The sequence below is a fragment of the Anastrepha obliqua genome, chromosome 2 (genome assembly GCF_027943255.1).
Source record: "Anastrepha obliqua isolate idAnaObli1 chromosome 2, idAnaObli1_1.0, whole genome shotgun sequence".
In the NCBI taxonomy this organism is placed as follows: Eukaryota; Metazoa; Arthropoda; class Insecta; order Diptera; family Tephritidae; genus Anastrepha; species Anastrepha obliqua.
Window position 1 is genome coordinate 48,166,758 of NC_072893.1, and position 18,689 is coordinate 48,185,446.

At 37.7% G+C, this 18,689-nt stretch overlaps 1 protein-coding gene across 1 annotated transcript in view; it reads left to right on the forward strand.

Moving 5' to 3' along the window:
- The window catches only part of LOC129238128 (small G protein signaling modulator 1), a 61,255-nt gene extending 45,732 nt beyond the window's left edge, over nt 1-15,523 (forward strand). Inside the window, exons 2-13 of the mRNA XM_054873166.1 lie at nt 6,297-6,696; nt 8,982-9,201; nt 9,270-9,497; nt 9,567-10,071; nt 10,148-10,284; nt 12,410-12,569; nt 12,637-12,796; nt 12,865-13,903; nt 13,962-14,086; nt 14,173-14,352; nt 14,454-14,731; nt 14,795-15,523. Of these exons, the coding sequence (XP_054729141.1) occupies nt 6,297-6,696; nt 8,982-9,201; nt 9,270-9,497; nt 9,567-10,071; nt 10,148-10,284; nt 12,410-12,569; nt 12,637-12,796; nt 12,865-13,903; nt 13,962-14,086; nt 14,173-14,352; nt 14,454-14,731; nt 14,795-14,883 (3,521 nt within the window). The 3' untranslated portion in view covers nt 14,884-15,523. The remainder of the gene's footprint in view (nt 1-6,296; nt 6,697-8,981; nt 9,202-9,269; nt 9,498-9,566; nt 10,072-10,147; nt 10,285-12,409; nt 12,570-12,636; nt 12,797-12,864; nt 13,904-13,961; nt 14,087-14,172; nt 14,353-14,453; nt 14,732-14,794) is intronic.
- Nucleotides 15,524-18,689: the final 3,166 nt, after the last annotated feature.

An 18,689-nucleotide genomic window follows, 5' to 3' on the forward strand; every position in this document is an offset into this window, starting at 1 on the left:
ACGCTCCCCAGTCGTTTTCATCGAGCCTGGAGTGAAGATAAAAGCGAAATATTATCGGAAAAATAAGCAAAGAGGTTGCTTTGATGCCGTGGGCAGACAAAAAATTCGGCGGCAGACTATGGACTTTTCAACAGGACTCGGCCCCATCTCATAAAGTTCGAGTGAATCAAGAATGGCTACGTTCCCACGAAAGGTAAATGCGAAATATTATCGGGAAAGTAAGCAAAGAGGTTGCTTTGATGCCGTGGGCAGACAAAAAATTCGGCGGCACACTATGGACTTTTCAACAGGACTCGGCCCCATCTCATAAAGCTGGAGTGAATCAAGAATGGCAACGTTCCCACGACAGTCGGTTCTACGTTACCGGAACGACCCGGATTTATATCCGGCCAAGGACTGTCACTTCAGCAGCATTCCCCATATATGTAGGGGAATGTTTATGCTGCTACAACAACAACAAGAATGGCTAAAAACTACGTTCCGATTTTCATAACGTCCACACAATGGCTCTCAAATTGACCAGACGCGAATCCGATGGATTATTATTCTCTTTGGGCCATTTTGGAGAGCAAGGTCCGAACTAAAAGGTTCACAAGCCTCGAGGTGCTGAAAAAAACCATTGTCTGCGAGTGAGACAAAGTACCTGCAAGTCACATTCGGGCAGCTTGCGATTCGTTTCTGGACTATCTCAAGGCCATAGCCAAGGCAAAAGGTGGTCATATCGAGCAAAAGTAAAGTGATTCTTAATTTTGTATTATTTTCACACATTTTTTACTTTGAATTAAATAAAAGTAATTACCCAAATTAAATTTATGGTCTTTTTAATTTGTGGCCGTCGTAGCCGAATGGTTAGTGCGTGACTACCATTCCGAGTTCAGAGGTTCAAGTCTCGGTGAAACACCAAAATGAAGAAAACGTTTCTAATGGCGGTCACCCTTCAGGAAGGCACAGCGGTCAAGAAAAAGGATGAAGGGCTGGAATTAAAATTAAAAAACCTTCTCTACCTTTTTGTCAGACACTCTATGCTGTCAACTCACATTAAACTACTGCTATATAACCAAATTCTTAAATCGGCCTGGACATATAGCAAACAGTCGGCACACTCATCATGTCCGTCCTATCGTATGGCACAGAAAATTGGACGATGGCAACATCCGATGAGACGGACTTGGAGTGTTTGAGAGAAAGATTCTGTGGAAAATTTTTGAACCTTTGCGCGTTGCACGTTAGACGTAGTGCAGAAAATAAAGATCCAGCGGCTTCGTTGGCTGCTGGTGGTAGCAGATGAAGAGGAAGGCCTCCTCTGCGTTGGAAAGATCAGGTGGAGAAGGACTTGGCTTCACTTGGTGTGAACTGGCGCCAAAATCGCGTGAGTGGCTCTCGCGCCAATCAAAGAGAAGACGAAGTTGTAAGACGTTATTTTGTTTACGCTTAAGATATGTATAATATTTTAATACGCTATAGTGGAATGAAATGGATGTTTGCTTTATATTTTAACTGATTATTTTGGAAGCATGTTTGTCTAGAATTTTTTTTAGCTGGTATTTTGGCGATGCATGGCCGGACAAGTGACATTTCGTAGGAGATGTGAAAAACACCACCTGCTAACATAGAAAAAGATAGAACACAAACTGGATGAGTTGCAAAGTGAACTGCTACTATTCTAGTTCACAACTAGTATTTTTCCTGCAGGGCTACTATGCACTACATGCATGCATATGCGTGCAAGCTCTACATTGTAGCAAACGCTGTGACACAATTAAGCGAAATGAGCGGAAGCAAGTTTGCAAGAAATTTTGTTTCATTAACTTTGGTGTTCAATTTAGTGGCAGTCTTCGTACACATCACGCATACATAGTTACACGCAAATAAACATATTTATGAGTTCATTTATGAGTAATGGGGCGACAGCGAGCCACTTGTTGCGCTTCAACTATGTGTGTTTATGTATGTATATATAGCTAGTTGTTGTACGCTTGTGTTTAGTACCTAAAGCTTGTTGCATGCTGGTCGATTTTCTCTTCTTTCTTTCATTTCACACTCAAACTCTTTAAGGCTTTAAGACTCTTACCATTCTTTTCGACGCCATGGATTGCAGGTATTGGGTGTTGGCTTTTCGTTACATCCTCTTCTGTTGATCCCGCGTAGTGCCGCTTTTATCGTTGATGGTGTTAATGGCGCCATTTTATGTGAATCGTTAAAATTATGCGAGCACACTCAATTATGGCTATGGGCACTCTACCTGTCTATGTACATACTTTGCAAGCTGCTTTCATTTACATACTTGTACATACATATTTGAATACGTTTATGAGTATACCATATTTCTTTCAAGATAGACAAATATTATAGAACGAAACAAATCCAAATGTTTTACTTAGCTTTCATATTGGGAGTTGGTCAGATGATATTCCGAGTCAAATGTTTCGACTGATAATGATTTTCACCCACTCAATATCAATTATCTTATTCAACAGGATCTTTCAAGTTGGGTTCTTTTTTATTGAATCCGAATTAAAGCTATATTTTGCATGGGAAATAATTATCTGGTTATTGACATATGCAATGTCAAGTGATCCAATTATTTTGGATTATATTTTTTTGACGACAAAAAATTTATTTATTTAAAATTATTTAGTTATTTATTAAGTTGTGGAATAAGTTCGTAACGTTTTTATCGAAGAATTTTATTTAAGCAAAAAAGAATAATTGTTATCAATAAGTTAATGAATTATGTTGCTATGTGCAACCTCTTCCCCCCTCTCGACCAATCTGTTGATGCCGTTCCGCCAAAAATCGCCCGGTCTGGTGTAAAATAAGTTGTTGAACCAGTTTCTAAGGATCTCTTTGTTACTGAAGTTAACGCCCTTCATATGGTTTGACAGTGAGAGGAAAAGATGGTAATTGGGCAGTGCAAGAGCCGGAGAATACGGCGGATGCTGAAGAATCTCCCATTCGAGATTCGAGCTCTTGGAGTGCGACTTTGGCGACTGACGATTTTGCAACATGGCGCCTGGCGTTGTCGTGAAGGAGTGTGGTTTGATCATGTCGACCTGATCGAATAGCCTCATTCGCGCAGAGTAGCTGGGCAATGTAGAGCTCCTTGTTGACCGTGATATTCTTTTCGACCATTTTTCAGTGCATCGAGCCCTCCCAGTCCAACCAGACACATATCCTGACCTTCTCTGGATGAAAATCCGGCTTGAATCTTGGTTTTGGCGTATCTCCTGGAGCCAACCACTTCTTTGTTTGCTTAATATTGATGTATAGGCACCATTTCTCATCTACCGTGACGATTCAGTGCAAAAATCGCTGTTTATGACCGTGTGTGGCTCGATGGCGGGCGAGATGATGAGAAGCAATTTGAAAGCGTCTTTCTTTGTGTTTATCGTTGAGCTCGTGAAGCACCCAGGCCTCTAATTTTTCGGTAAATCCCATTGAATGTAAGTGATTGAGAATCATTTTATGACCACATTAAATTTTTTCCTATAATTCATGACTGATTTGGCGACGGTTCTCCTTCAAAGTGATTTGAGACGTTCTTCATCGAATTCAGAAGGCCTCTCGCTGCGGGACGCGCCATCGACGTAAGCAACGGCAAGTTGCCATTTTTAAAATTTGCAAATCATTTCTGTGCTGTAGACGCGCCTGTGACACCATCTCCATGTCCATTCTCGTCCATGTCCCGAGCTGTCCCGAGCTGCTTCGGCAGCTTTTAGCGATGAAAAGCAAAGAAGAGCTGCTGTAGAAAATGTTGATTTTTTCCTCCTGGGTATTCCATTTCTAAGCCTGAAATATAATAAGAGATTAAATAACTCGAAAATACAATTAACATAGTTTTGTAGAGCAGAATGAGTACTTAACCTTTGCCAAATAGCAAACAAATCGTTGTAAAATAAAAAAAAATATATAAAAACGCTATGAACTTATTCCCCGAACCAATATTTACAATAAATATTCAAAAATTTCAGTCGGCGATCTTTTGAAAATGAAAAATCTATTTCAACAAATTTAGAGATTTTATAGGAGTATTTCGAGCATAAAGAGATTTTGAGAGACCCACATAGAAAAGTTCGAGCTCGGATTTGAATCAAATATTACTCCGAGGCCTGTAACTTCACTTACACCTGACACGAGGTGTCTGCAAGAGAGGCTCGCTTTTAAATGGTAATTCAGGGATAGACGATACTCCAGCTACGGAAACTATCTAAATCAATTTGCATCAATTCAGAATCAAGAGAGCTAGTGATCGCCGAATAAGTTTTAATGTCATCTGCTTAAAGCGTAAAGCGTAGAAGAGTAAATATCATTGATAAATAGAGTGAAAAAGGCAAGCCCAGAATACCATTGTAGTTTGTGGAACCGCAGGGCAAGCAGCAAACGGATTAGACCTAACAATGCCGACGACACCCAGGCAATGGTGATTGAGCAAGTAAGATGAGAGCCAACTTAAGAAGGCTGAGTGGAAGGCAATGCAGAACAATTTTTTAATTCTTCTAAACATTAGTTTGTTTGTAAGCTTGAGTGTAATAAGAAGTAAAAAAAATATTGAGATTTATTCAATGCTGAAAATTTTAGCTCAGAATTTTTCAAAGAGAAATACCTTCGGTTCGGTTTAATTTTTTTATAACATTTTTTTTTATTAAAAAAAATTTTGTTGAGAAAATTCTCTCTTCTCCATTTTAATTTTTAATTTAATTTGTTTTCTCGTTTGTTTTATTTAAGGGGTTATATACAGTTAGAAGGCAAAAAAAAGCGAATTTTCCAGAATTTTTTCTGAGAACACTTTTAAATTTATTGATCTAAAAATTTGTACTTCTATTATTATTGGCAAAGTGAAGCGGCAAATTTATTTGCTGATTTTTTTTAAACCGAATTTTGTTCATGAAGAACCCTTCTCATTCGTGTAACTTTTCCTCTGATCCGATTACGCCGTGGACTTTGGAGCTCTATGTATTTTTTCCTGAGGGTATTAGTAATGCCTTACTTAAACTGAAATCTTTCTCTGTAACTGATGCTGACGGACTTTCAGCAGTTTTGAAAAAAAATTGCCCGGTCATGGTCTATACCCTGGAAATGTTAGCTGCGCAACTAAGTTATCGCTGTTTTTTTGATGGAAATACAACTTGAAATTTAAATTTGAAAAGGTCGAGCAAAGGAGCACCAGGAGTATACAACTTTATTCTGAAAAAATGGTTACAAGTGAATCATTGAAAGTATTGGTACCATATTTCTGGTAGATTTCGTATACCGTCGCGGTAAAACTGTTCATCTTTTGAGGCTATCCACGAGGCTGGAACTGCTGGTCAGCTAGGCCATGTGCCATCGATCGGAACAGATGATAATCGGACGGCACAATATCTGGAGAATATGGCGGGTGGGGTAGGATTTCCCATTTCAGTGTTTCCAGGTAGGTTTTAACGGGTTTGGCAACGTGAGGCCGAGAGTTGTCATGCTGTAGAATCACTTTTTCATGCCTCTCCGTGTATTGCGGCCGCTTCTCGCGCAGTGCTCGGCTCAATCGCATCAATTGAAGTCGATACCGATCCCCAGTGATGGCTTTGCTTCGTTTTAACAGTTCATAATAAATAACACCAACTTGGCCCCACCAAATACATAGCATACCCTTCGCAGTGTGAATATTCGGCCGAGGCGACGACGTAGAATCATGACCGGGCAGTCCCCATGACTTTCTTTTTTTTGGATTGCTGTAATGAATCCATTTTTCGTCACCCGTCACAATGCTATGAAGAAAATCCGTCCTTTTTTTGCCGCTAGAGCATTTGTTCACAGGCGAAAACACGACGTTCAACACTCCTTGTTTTTAACTGGTAAGGAACCCAAGTCCCCTGTTTTTCAAACATTCCCAAAGTATGCAATCGCTTGGAAATTGATTGGCAGGTAACACCTAATACTGAAGCAAGATCTTCTTGCGTTTGACATGGATCCTCATTGAGCAATGCCTCCAATTCAGCGTCTTCGAAGGTGCTTGGCCTTCCTTCACGCGGACGGAAGCAGTTTGTTTGCCATATGTCTAAGCTTGGCTTATGACATTTAGGTTATGTTAGAATAGACTAGCTCACACAGCTGGCGGCATCTATTGACGAACAGCTTGAACTTAGTTGCGCATAACATCCAACAGATATTTATCGTCGGAGATTCCAACTGACACATGCACGATCTCTTCCATTAAAAATGTCGTTAGAAATTATAGACCTATTCCAAAACTATCGACTATTTCCATTGAAACTTAAACATCATCCATTTTGTTTAATATTTCATATTTTTATTTGCAGAAGTCGATCCCAAGGAGCGTCTTATAGCCGCTGTTAAGAAAGAGGTGAAACAGCTAATGGAGGAAGCTGTCACTAAGAAATATATACACGAAGAAAGCAGTTCTGTAACACAATTATGCGCTGCCGTTGAGGCCTGCTTGAGTCATGGCTTGCGGCGACGAGCTTTGGGTTTATTCAAAACCTCATCAACAACAGCATTGCTCCATAAAATTGCTAAATCCTGTGAAGATGCCGAACATATAAGCAAGAAAGTTTTGGAGATTGAAGCAGCCGATCCAAGTAAACGCTCGTCATCCAGCAGTGATAGTGTGAATCGGCCACCGATGTTGAAGAAGGGCAGCAGCACATCTGTGACAACGATGAGTTTGAGTAGTTCGAATATGTCGATGGCCTCAATGAAGTAAGTGCGAAAAGAATTATAGATTGACGATAGTTTTGTTTAGCGGAAGTTCGGAAGTTTAATGGCGTACACATTTTCTGATAGTTGTTTGGCTGGGGTTCTCCTAAAATTTTTTAAATGTTAACCTTAAACTGGAGAAATCTACATAATCTTGAGCCTCTCCGAACGTTAGATGATTTTATGAGAAAAATTTTCATGACTGAAATTCACTTGGGGTAAAACCTTGTTTGATGAGCCCAGCCGTTGGACTTCTATAGATACAAATATTCGCTAAAAAGATTGAGAAGTCAAATAGGTTGTATATTCTGCTCGCAATTTGAGTTAAGTGATAAAGATAAAAACTTTTGCATTTCCATATGGAGGACTCACATTTTCGTCGGGGGACTCACAGTGCCCGATTCATCGTTATTATATCTTTGAGTAAAAATAAATAAACATTAAGTTTCAGAAGTAAAGTTTAACCAAATTAAAAATTTGCGGTTGTTGTTGTTATTTGAGTAGCTTTGTTTCTGAAGTGGGATACATTGAAGCAGCGCCTAAAGCCGTTTTAATACCACAATCCTCTCATGTTTTGGTTGTTAAGTTCTCAAGAGTGCTATTTTCTATATCAACTTCATTGCGTACGTAGAGGAAAAAGGGAAAAATAATATATATTACCTAAATTCGAAGCCTGAAATTTCGTCCATGTTGTTGAGAAATCGCTAGCCAAAGCTCCTAAGCCTACTCCTGATAAACCCGGACAATTTCTATTGTTGCTAACAATGCTGTAATAGTGAGATTTAAGTTCCGCCTTAATATGACTGAACGGAACTTCTACAGGCTACGCTTTGGTCGAGCTTAAGCAGGATCCTAAGCTAGCAACTTCATCTGCTTTCTCGGCAGCCTCGATATTCCCTGGAACCCTGACTATACCGAGCCATTGATTGAGTGAGTTAAGTTCCTCTATAGTTGAGTTTCTCTAAACGCTTGAATTTTTTTGTAAAATTTTATAAACCTCATCAAAGGCACCGTCGCACTATAGCATTCCTCCTACTCGACTGATTTCCACTTTGGGGTGCAGAAAATATTTCATCAGGGTGGAGCTGGGTTTATGTATTGTATTTTGTCACAATAGTGGTCCTTCTTTTGTGGACGCATCGAGATTTTACGCTAGCGATAGTATTCACTGCTCCCACTGTTTTCATAAGTAGATTTCTGAGCGAAATGGAACATCGGAAAATTTGCGATAGCGCAGTATTTATGAACTATCCTTCTGTATTCTGTCTGATGTAATTATGAGTGATTAACTCAAGTGTCTACGTTTGTCATCGTCGCGTCCAGAAACAGTTCATCTCCGTTTTGTTCTTGCAACTGTAGCTGCTACTGCTAGGTATTGCGCCCCCATATAATGAATTGACGCCGTAGCATGATTTTTCTAGCAAACGCTCGAACCGCCTCCCAATTAGTACTTGATGAGCACATGTCCCTTATGAAGATGATAGGACTAAATGAGTCTACCATAACTCTTTGAAGTATTGCACCATCTCGTGCAAAGCAATCCCAAAGAAAAGCCGAGCTTTCGATTGCACTAGGACAGCGTGGGCTAAATGGGCTATCTGCCAGCTGAAAGCGGTGGAGATATTCCATAAAGCAGTCGTGGCCGGTGAGTATCTGCGTAAGGTAATAATCAGTACCACTTTGCTTTCTTTTCACCAACTCCTCGAGAAGTGATACTAGTTTGTACGACTAGTCCATCGCCTTTTAGTTGACTCTTCTTTGACATGAAGATCTAATAAATCTAATAAATGGGCCGCCGTAGTCGAGTGGAGTAGGGCATGACTAGCATTCGGAGTCCGTAGGGTCGAGTCTCTGTGGAACACTAAAAGGCAACACCTCTGAGTGTATTTCTGCCTTGAAAAAGCACCTCATAAAAAATATCTGCCGTTAGGAGTCGGCTTAAAACCATAGGTCCGTCCCTTTGTGGAAGAATAATAAGACTCACGCCACAAATAGGAGGAGGAGCTCGGCCTAACACCCAAAGAGGGTGTAAGCGCCAGTTATATAATTATATAAAGTATATAAATTGAATGCATCGCTTGGACTCGAGAATAAGGCGCCTGGTACTAGAATTCAAGTATCTTTGTATCGTTTGGAGATGGGTGGCGTTATAGCATTTAGTTATTCCTCTCAATTGCCACGTAAGACTACATTTTCTGTACTAAATTGATACATAGTTACCGTCTTGTTTCTCCCAGTTAGGTTTTTTCAATCCTTACCGCTAAAAAAAGTATCTCTCCTTTGATTAGATATTTGTGGATCCGTTTGGCCCTATACGAGAAGAAACTGGCTAAAATTATTGAGTACTTAGTAGAAAATGCCAGTACTTATTATGATCGTGACTCCCTCGTGGCAGATTCGGACTTTGGCTCCATATTAAGCTCACTTCTAGTTGGACCATGTGCGCTGGAGTTTACGCGCGTTAAGACTGCCGATCACTACTGGACAGATCCGCACGCTGATGAATTGGTATGTAAACAAAATTAATATACACATCAGAAAATATAAGTCGCAAATGCATTTTTTTATTTCCTTAGGTTAAACGCCATCGCATCAGTTCGGGTCGCCGTTCTTCCTCAACTTGCTCAAGAGCACCGATAATAAATTTCAAACGTAGTCTAAATACCAGTACGGATGAATGCAATATTGCCACCAGTTTCAAGTCCATAGCCTCAACAACTGTAGCAAAGGACTATGTTGAGTCATTGCATCAAAATTCACGAGCTACTTTATTATATGGAAAAAATAATGTATATGTAGTACCGGTAAATAAGTGTTGCTTGTTTGTCATTTTAAATGCTTTCCATTATTTGTATTTTATTTGAAATCCTCAGAAAGATGTTAATGAGAAAATGCCTGGCTATTTGAGCCTACATCAGCACGTGCAGACGCTTATCATTAAATGGACACCCAATCAACTAATGAATGGTTACAATGAGGAGGAAGAGGAACAAGATGAGGAGCAGGATAAAGAATCATACTGGGCTTATGCGCTAAATATTAATGTAGACGAAATTGTGTATGTGCATTGTCACCAGAACCCTGGTGAAGATAGTGGCGGCGTAATAGTGCTCGTTGGACAAGATGGTGTGCAACGCCCACCAATACACTTCCCCGAAGGTGGCCATATGCAACAGTTCTTAAGTTGTTTGGAGACAGGCTTACTGCCGCATGGCCAGTTAGATCCACCGCTGTGGTCACAGCGCGGTATTGGCAAGATATTTCCGTGGCCGAAAAGTGTGCGCAGGCGTATTTTACCTTCGGTCATGGAATCGTTCGATGAAACACCAATCGATTATGTCTTTCGCATTGTGAGCAAAAGTAAACATGAAGAGTTCGGTGCGTAATTGTGTTATGGAAAATTGTGATTGCCCAAATGTGTTTGTTTCTAATTAATTGTATCTTTTATTTCCAGTTGCTACCCATTCCATTTTGGACTTTGTACGCAGCACACCACGACGCGCGCAGCTCAGCAGCTGTTCGACTACTGGATCCAGTGATTGTTCCAGCAAAAGCCTTTCTATGGATCAGCACCCTCTGGAATCTCCGCTGGTAAGTATATCAACTGTCATATGATATTAAGTGTATACCCCAAGAAGACAAATTTATTCAATGGACGAACATGATGCTAGATAGATAGATATAGGGTGATTCATAAAGATATTTGGTGAAGAGCAAAAATGGAAAATTTGCAAAAGGCGATCTAAGAAGCACCGAGAGAGTACTCGGGCTAAAGAGCGCATTGTATTCGAAACTCTAAAAAGCAAAAGGGTTCATAGTAAAGGAGGAAAGGAGAGAAGTGACAGAGAGAAAGAGATAGGATAGAATAGAGACAGAGATAGCCAGTCCTGTGAGAATTTTCCAGACTCTTTGGCAAATTTGAAAATAGCCTCCAGTTTGAGAGAACGAATTTTGCTCATTCTCATGACAACGGAACCTAAAATTCGCAGCCTTGCTCTAGCAAAGGCAGGACTTTCCCAGAGAAAATGACGGCCGAATCGGGTCCTCAATGATTCCAATGGTGGCCATATGCTGACCCTATGGGTTGTGTTTTATAATAATACCAACCATCAACAGAAAGTCTATTCTTCCAAGTTTTAGAAGAAATCTCTACAGTTTTCTATTCGGGCTTGTCACAAAATACTTTGCAGTTATGCAGTGTTCTAGACCGGACCATCGCTTTTCATGTAAATTGCATGCATAATCGTGGATCAAATTCATGATTCCTGTAGAACTGATTCCGATTATTGGCTCTGATCTGTGTTGGGTAACCACTGAACCGCAGTTACCAATTCATCGGCAATTTCATTTCCTTAAACACCGCGGTGTCTTGGAACCCATATAAGTACAGGCTTCTTCCGTCTTGTAACATATCTAAATTTCTCTTTATATTCTTGAACAATCTTTGAGGTCTGCTTTTGGATTCTCCAGGGCCTACAGTGCAGCCTGACAGTCATTAAAGACTTCAATTTGTTTCTCGCTCCATCTCCTCTCAATTATCCATTGTGCTGCTTTCAGAACGGCAAAATTTCCGTTTGGAAAACAGTTGCCCTTCCTCCCATAAAAGAGCTGAAGAGAGCTGCGACCTCAAAAAGCGCCAGCCTTCTTAATCAATGCCCATATATTTTTATTATATAGGTTGATGAACTCTTAACACTTTAACGTTAGACCATACCAAAGCGGATGTGTTTAAATCTCTATCTGGTAATTTTGATTATTGTTGTGGTAACGGCATGAACATTCCTCATACATAAATGCTTTGCAAATACTGCAGGAGTAGAAGTCCTTGGCCGGATATCAATACGGGTCGTTCTGGTAATATAGAACCGGCTGTCATGGGAAAAAACACAAAGCTAGTATTCTGCCTTGGTAGGTAATCAACGAGCTAGCAGCCTGATGCGCTTTCTCTTCGTTTGCTGAACGTTTACCAAGTTGCGTGTGATCTCATTGCCGTCGATTCCACAGTGGCCAGGTGCATATGTATCTGCCACAAGCTGAAGGACGTACAAACTTATTAACAACCGTGAACGTAATCGTCCGATTTATGTGACGTGCTAGAGGTAGTGAGGCTTCTGGCATTGAGGAAGAGAAAAAATGCACTGTGCTAACCGTTGACCTTCGTCGCAACCGAATTGTGTGTTGTGTGACTACCATTCGGCAGGGCACAGGTTTGAATCTAGACCAATCACCATGTAACACCAGATGAAGTAAAAAGTTTTCTCTAATTCCGGTCGTCCCTTAGTCAGCAATGGCAAGCCTCCGAGTGTATTTCTGTCATGAAAAAACTCCTCATAAATAACCATCTGCCGTTCGAAGTTGGTTTAAAACTGTAGGCACATCAGAAACAGGAGGAGGAGCCCGATCACACACCCGTAAAGTGTGTAAACCCCAATTATATGTATATAACTGCTGACTTTTAAACTCAAGTCATCATCAGCATATGAAATCTTAGCAAAAAGCAGTGGCTATTTAGAAATTGAAGCAACTATCCTGAAACACAAATATTTATCTAACAATTGTCTGTCCGTGAATTGGAGCTAGTCTCATTTTAGTTTTAGCCAAAGTCATGGTTAACTGTTGATTTCAGTTTTAAATTCGTATACCTTTTGGAATACATCCAATTTTGTGAGATCTGTCTCGTCGTGCTTGCTTTGCTCATTAATTGTAATTTACACAGGTTCAGACCAAACAAAATACCAGTATTGAAATGGTTTGCTCAACAATGAAGAGACAAATAATATCGAGAGCATTTTATGGTTGGCTGGCGTATTGCCGACATTTGTCAACAGTTCGCACCCATCTCTCAGGGCTTGTAAATGGACGCATAACTCCTGAACGTAAGTTGAATAGTCGACAAGTTGAAATAAATGATTTCTTAGCTATAATTAATATTCCTTTCACCAGTCAAAGCCGACGAAGATGGACTAACAAAAGAGCGCTGGGAAGCTTTGAATGTGAATGGTGTGGTGGCAAATGAGATGGATGTCTATCGGCTGGTTTACTTTGGCGGGGTATGTCCGGAATTGCGGAAAGAAGTGTGGCCATACCTACTTGGCCATTACAGGTAACTTTTCTAGATAACTCGTTGGAACGGGAAAAATGTAAAATGAAACGAAATATCTTCGTTCCCAGTTTTGGCACCACAACCGCGGATCGACAGAAGCAGGATGAGACATGCAAGCATTACTACGAGATGACGATGAGCGAATGGCTAGCAGTAGATGCAATTGTACAACAACGCGAAAAGGAGAAGACATCACGTGCGATAGCTAAGCTTAGTTCGGGCAGTAATAGTGGCAATGAAAAGACTGTGCGCGCTGCTGACATCGATGCAGCCGAGTTGGAGAATGAAGTTTTCGAAGACATATCTGATATTTCGGATCCCGGTGACTTAGAGTACGATGAGGAGCAGCAACGGCAGGCACAAGCCGAAGCAGCAGGAGGAAACATGCAAAATTATTTATCAGTAAAACCGATACCGCGCGCTATGAAGACCAGCACCGACTCAGGCAATGTAGACGAGGCAACGGAGGAGGAAGACGAGATGTATGGCAAAGATGGTTTAGCACAACAAAAAGAAGACACAATAACTAAAAAGCAGATCATTGATGCGGGCGTCAATGAACCAACTTCAAATGCAAGCACCAAAAGTGAGCAACTGCCGGCTGGCGAGACCGAAGAGGCCGCACAACCCGGCCAAAGTGAAAAAACATCCCCATCTTCGTCTTCATACGAAACAGTAGGCGCTGGTTTTGCCTACACAGATTTAAATCTGCATACATCCATATCGGCAAATTTGAATTCAACAGATGAACCAGAGAAGAGCGTTTTGAGTCCAGAGTTTTTAAGTGCTGATGATTTGCCGTCGCAATTAGTAGGCGAGGAGACTCAATTTCCAGCTGAAGCAGAAGAACGAGAAATTGCGGCAGTGACAGCGAATGTTGCTGGTCGACCTTCCGCTGTTATCGTCACCAATGCATCGATTGATGTAGCCAATTGGTTGCCTGGTGTTAAGTCAGAAAGTGGGCAAATGGCACCCTTGTTGGAACAAGGATCAATCGAAACGTGTGGGGAAGTCGCTGCGTTGGGGGGCGGTACGATTATGGATGCACTGCAGGAACCTAAATCGGCATGTGTTTCGCCTGCGAGCTCAAATGGTGGCGTGTATAGTGTAAGCTAATGCGAAAAGAGGTGAAAAACATTTTTTAATAAACGAAAAAACTTTTCAGAGCGAATTGCTGGAACAATTCGGGTTGAATCTGCATCGCATCGAAAAGGATGTGCAGCGTTGCGATCGTAATTATTGGTATTTCGCCAATGAAAATCTGGATAAGCTCAGGAATGTCATATCTACGTAAGTGCCCTGTGCTTAAGTTGCCTAAGTTTTATCATAAACACAAACAACTTTGTTGGTATTTTTTTTTTTTTTTTGACAAATAGTTATGTATGGGAACATTTGGACGTTGGCTACATGCAGGGCATGTGTGATTTGGTCGCGCCGCTCCTGGTGATATTTGACGACGAGTCTTTGTGCTACAGCTGTTTCTGTAAGCTGATGGAGCGCATGATCGAGAATTTTCCAAATGGCGGGGCCATGGATATGCATTTTGCGAACATGCGGTGGGTGAATAGTATTTAATATCTTTGAAAATGAAAACGTGAAGTTTTATAGTTTGCTAGCTCAATATTTCGTATATGAATTTTACGAATATAAATTTCAGTTCTCTCATTCAAATACTGGACTCGGAGATGTATGATTTGATGGACTCGAATGGTGACTACACGCATTTCTATTTCTGCTACCGCTGGTTTTTGCTGGACTTTAAGCGTGAACTTGTCTATGATGACGTGTTTGCCACATGGGAAGTGATTTGGGCGGCGAAACATGTAGCTTCCAGTCATTTTGTGCTCTTCCTCGCTTTAGCGCTGCTGGAAACTTATCGCGACATAATACTGTCGAATAGCATGGATTTCACGGATGTTATAAAATTTTTCAATGGTAAGTTGCATTTCTGTTTTTTATATTTTTAAATAATACTTAACCTACTGATACCACTTTCAGAAATGGCTGAGCGACACAATGCCCAAGCGGTGCTGCAGCTGGCTCGTAGTTTTGTGTTGCAATTGCAAATGATAATCGAAAACAAATAAACCATTTTTGTGTAGTTGCTTAGAGATGAAGAGGAGTTTTAGATTAGTTTTCTTAATATTTAGAAATAATCAAGGCGCCAATTGATAGATGCTTCCAAAGGTAAAGATAATAATGAATACTGAATAAATCGTCAAATATTTAGGAAATGAAAATAGGAGAATTATGAAACGAAAAATTAAAGAATACAAATCATTTTCCAAAAAATATATTTCTATAAGTAAAGAAAATAAATCAAAGCTGAAATATAATATATTAGTTATCAAATAAAGAAGACGAGGCACTGATATAACGGTGAATTACTGAAATTATGTATACAAAAAATAAGCAAATCAAATTTATTTATAAAAAATGCTAGATGAGAAAATACATAAGAATAAATGGAAAAATGGAAAATACAAATTTGTACATGGAAGAAAATGAAAATAAACGAAAGAAAGAAAAAAAAAACGAATAATAACACAAAAATTAGATACTTAAAAAACAAAATGTAATAAAATAAAAAGAAGTTAAGTAAATCATATTACAAAAACAAAGACATGCCCACGACAGTCGGTTCTACGTAACCGGAACGACACGGATTTATGTATATTCGGCCACGAACTGTCACTTCAGCAGCATTCCCCGTATTTGTATGGGGAATATTCATGCTGCTACAACAACAATTTTAAATAAGAAATAAATAAAGTAGAAATAGATTAAAACAAAATATGAAATAAATATAAAAAAATAAATAATATAAAATCATATAATTTGAATTAAATGGAATAAATTAAAAAAATAAATTATATTACAGAAAAATAATAAAGTAAGAGTAAAATAAAAAATTAAAGTAGAAATAAATAAAAATTAAAAAAGGAAAAGCAAATAAAATTAAGGTGAAACGAAATAATTTAAAATATTTTAAATTAAATAAAATGAATTAAAACAAACTAAATTTAAATAAAAAAAAAAATAAAGTACAAGTAAATTAAAACAAGAAATAAAAATTAAAATAAAAAAAAAATTTAAATAAATAAAAATAATGTGAAACGAAATAATATGAAATAAAATAATTAAAATTAAATTAAATGAATTACATAAACAACCAATAATGATAAAAAAAGTAAAAAGAAAGAATAATAAAAGAAAGAAAAGGCCGATACCATCGTCTGCTAGTTGCCTTGGTTTTGTAAAATGATTCTTTATAAATATATTTCAAGTAAATAAATGAAGGAGAAATAAATTAAAATTAAACAAAAATACAAATACAAAGTTTATGAAGTGAAATTTTATAAAAACCCAAAGTGAAATAAATGTTTTTTTGTTTAAATTACAAGTTAAAAAAATAAATGTGAAAAAAAATTATAAAGAAGTAATAAATTAAAATTAAACGAAAATAAATATACAAATGAATTTAAATAAATTTTTATAAAAAACTACAATAAAATAAACACTTTTGTTTTTAAATTACAAGAAAAATATAAAGGTAAAATTAAAAGATGAAGATGAAATAACATAAAATTAAGAAAAAAAAATACAAATAAAATGAAATAAAATTATATTAAAAGCTAAAGTGAATTGAATTGAATTAAATAAATTAAATAAAAATATGTAATTAAACTAAGAGAAAAAAAATAAAATAAAGTAAAATTAAAAGTACAAGTGAAATAAAATAAAATAAAATAAAATAAAATAAAATAAAATAAAATAAAATAAATTAAATTAAAATAAAATAAAATAAAATAACAGAAATAAGAGAGCGTACGTTCAACCTTCTTCTATTTGTTGATGACTTAAAACTTTACGCAAACAAAAAGCATAAGCTTTATGAGCTGATAGATGCCACTAAAGCTTTTAGCGATGGCGTGGGAATGGAATTTGGAACAGATAAATGCAAAATAATACACTTGATTAGAGGTCAGTTTGACGAATCCGAAGAAAACTACGCAGTATACCAAAATATTATTATAGACAACTTGCATAGCAGTGAATCTTATAAATATTGAGGATTTCTGCAACTTAAAGGAATCAACCACACGCTAGTAAAGCAAAGCCTCATTAACAAATTTGAGGCACGTTTGAAAGCTGTATTAAAAAGGAGTTCGAACAGTGGAAATAAATGCAAACCAATTAATACCTGGGCCATACCTCTTTTGACTTACTCGTTTGGAGTAATAAAATGGTCTCAGACAGATATTCTTCGGATTGAAGCGCTGATACGCACCACTTTTACTAAGTTCCAAAGCCATTACCCTCAAAGCGCTGTGGAAAGAATATTGCTTCCTCGAAACGTTGGTGGGAGAGGAATCATTAATATAGCACGTCTACACTTTTGAAGTTTTTTCTAAGCAGCGAGTCTCATCTATTTAAAGCTTTCGCGATGGCTTTACCCCGCTCAGTTTGATGGAACAGAATTTCCCAGTACCGGAGAGCGTTAAATCCCCAGCAGAAATGATCGCAGCATGGAAGACAAAAACAATACACGGTGCACATCGCCATGATCTCCAAATGGAATGGATATACGCACAATCATCCAATTTGTGGTTAAAAAGAGGAAAATTATTTTCTGAAACAGAAGGTTTCGCAATCGCTATCCAAGACCGAGTTATTCCAACAAGAAATTTCCGAAGGTCAATACATGGTGAGGCAATAGAAAATAGGTGCCGAAGGTGCGGCATTTACGGCGAAACAATCGACCATATAATTGCTGGATGCAGCGTACTTGTCCCCCGTGAATATGTCATGAGACGTAACAATATAGCAAAGATCCTCCACCAACAACTTGCGATAAAACACGGTTTCTTACAAGAATAAGTATTGTATTTTATATATAAGCCAAAGGCAATATTGGAAAAGGAAAATTTTAAACTGTAGTGGAACAGATTTATATCCTCAGATCAAACCGCAGCAGCCAACAAACCTGACATCATCTTGTTCGACAAGATAAGTAAAACAATCGAAGTAATTGATATAGCGGTACCTCTTAATTGCAACATCCAAAGCACATACTCCACCAAAATATCGAAGCATCCAGCTTTGGCCATAGAACTTAAACGGATGTACAAAGCGAGGGAAGTGAATATAATACCAATAATTATATCTTCCACTGGATTAGTGCCTAAGCACTAAGCACACTTAATAAAAAACTTAAAGAAGTATGACTGCCAACACCTTTTAGAAGACATGCAGAAGTCGACCATACTGGACACATGTGCAATAGTTCGTAGATTTTTAAATAGTTAGGCAATAGTAATCGCATGGGCGTAGAATTTGGACGACGCTCCACCAGAGCACAATCCCTTGAAAATTTTATTCGGGATGTGTAATCTCCGGCAATAGCCGAGATGGATTAAGCTCAAATAAAAAAATAAAATAAAATAAAGTAAAATAAAAAAATTAAGCAGAAATAAATTAAAATTAAAAAAGAAGCATAAATAAAAATAAAATGAAATGAAATAATAAAAATAATATAAATAACACAAAATAAAATAAATTGAATTTAATTTAAAAAAAATAAAAATGAAAAGTAAAATAAAAAAATAAAGAAGAAACAATTTAAAATTAAAAAATTTAAATAAGGATAAAATATTATACAAAATAAAATAAAGCAATATTATTAACAACTGAATAAAATAAAGTATAAATAAAAGTAATATTGAAAAACATGAAATAATGTAAAGCAAATGAAATGAAATTATATAAAAAAGATAAAATAAAATTTATCGAATTAAATAAAATTAATAAAAATTAGAAGAAACAATTTAAAATTAAAAAAGAAATATAAATCAAAATAAAATGAAATAAAATAAAAAAATAAAAAAGTTAG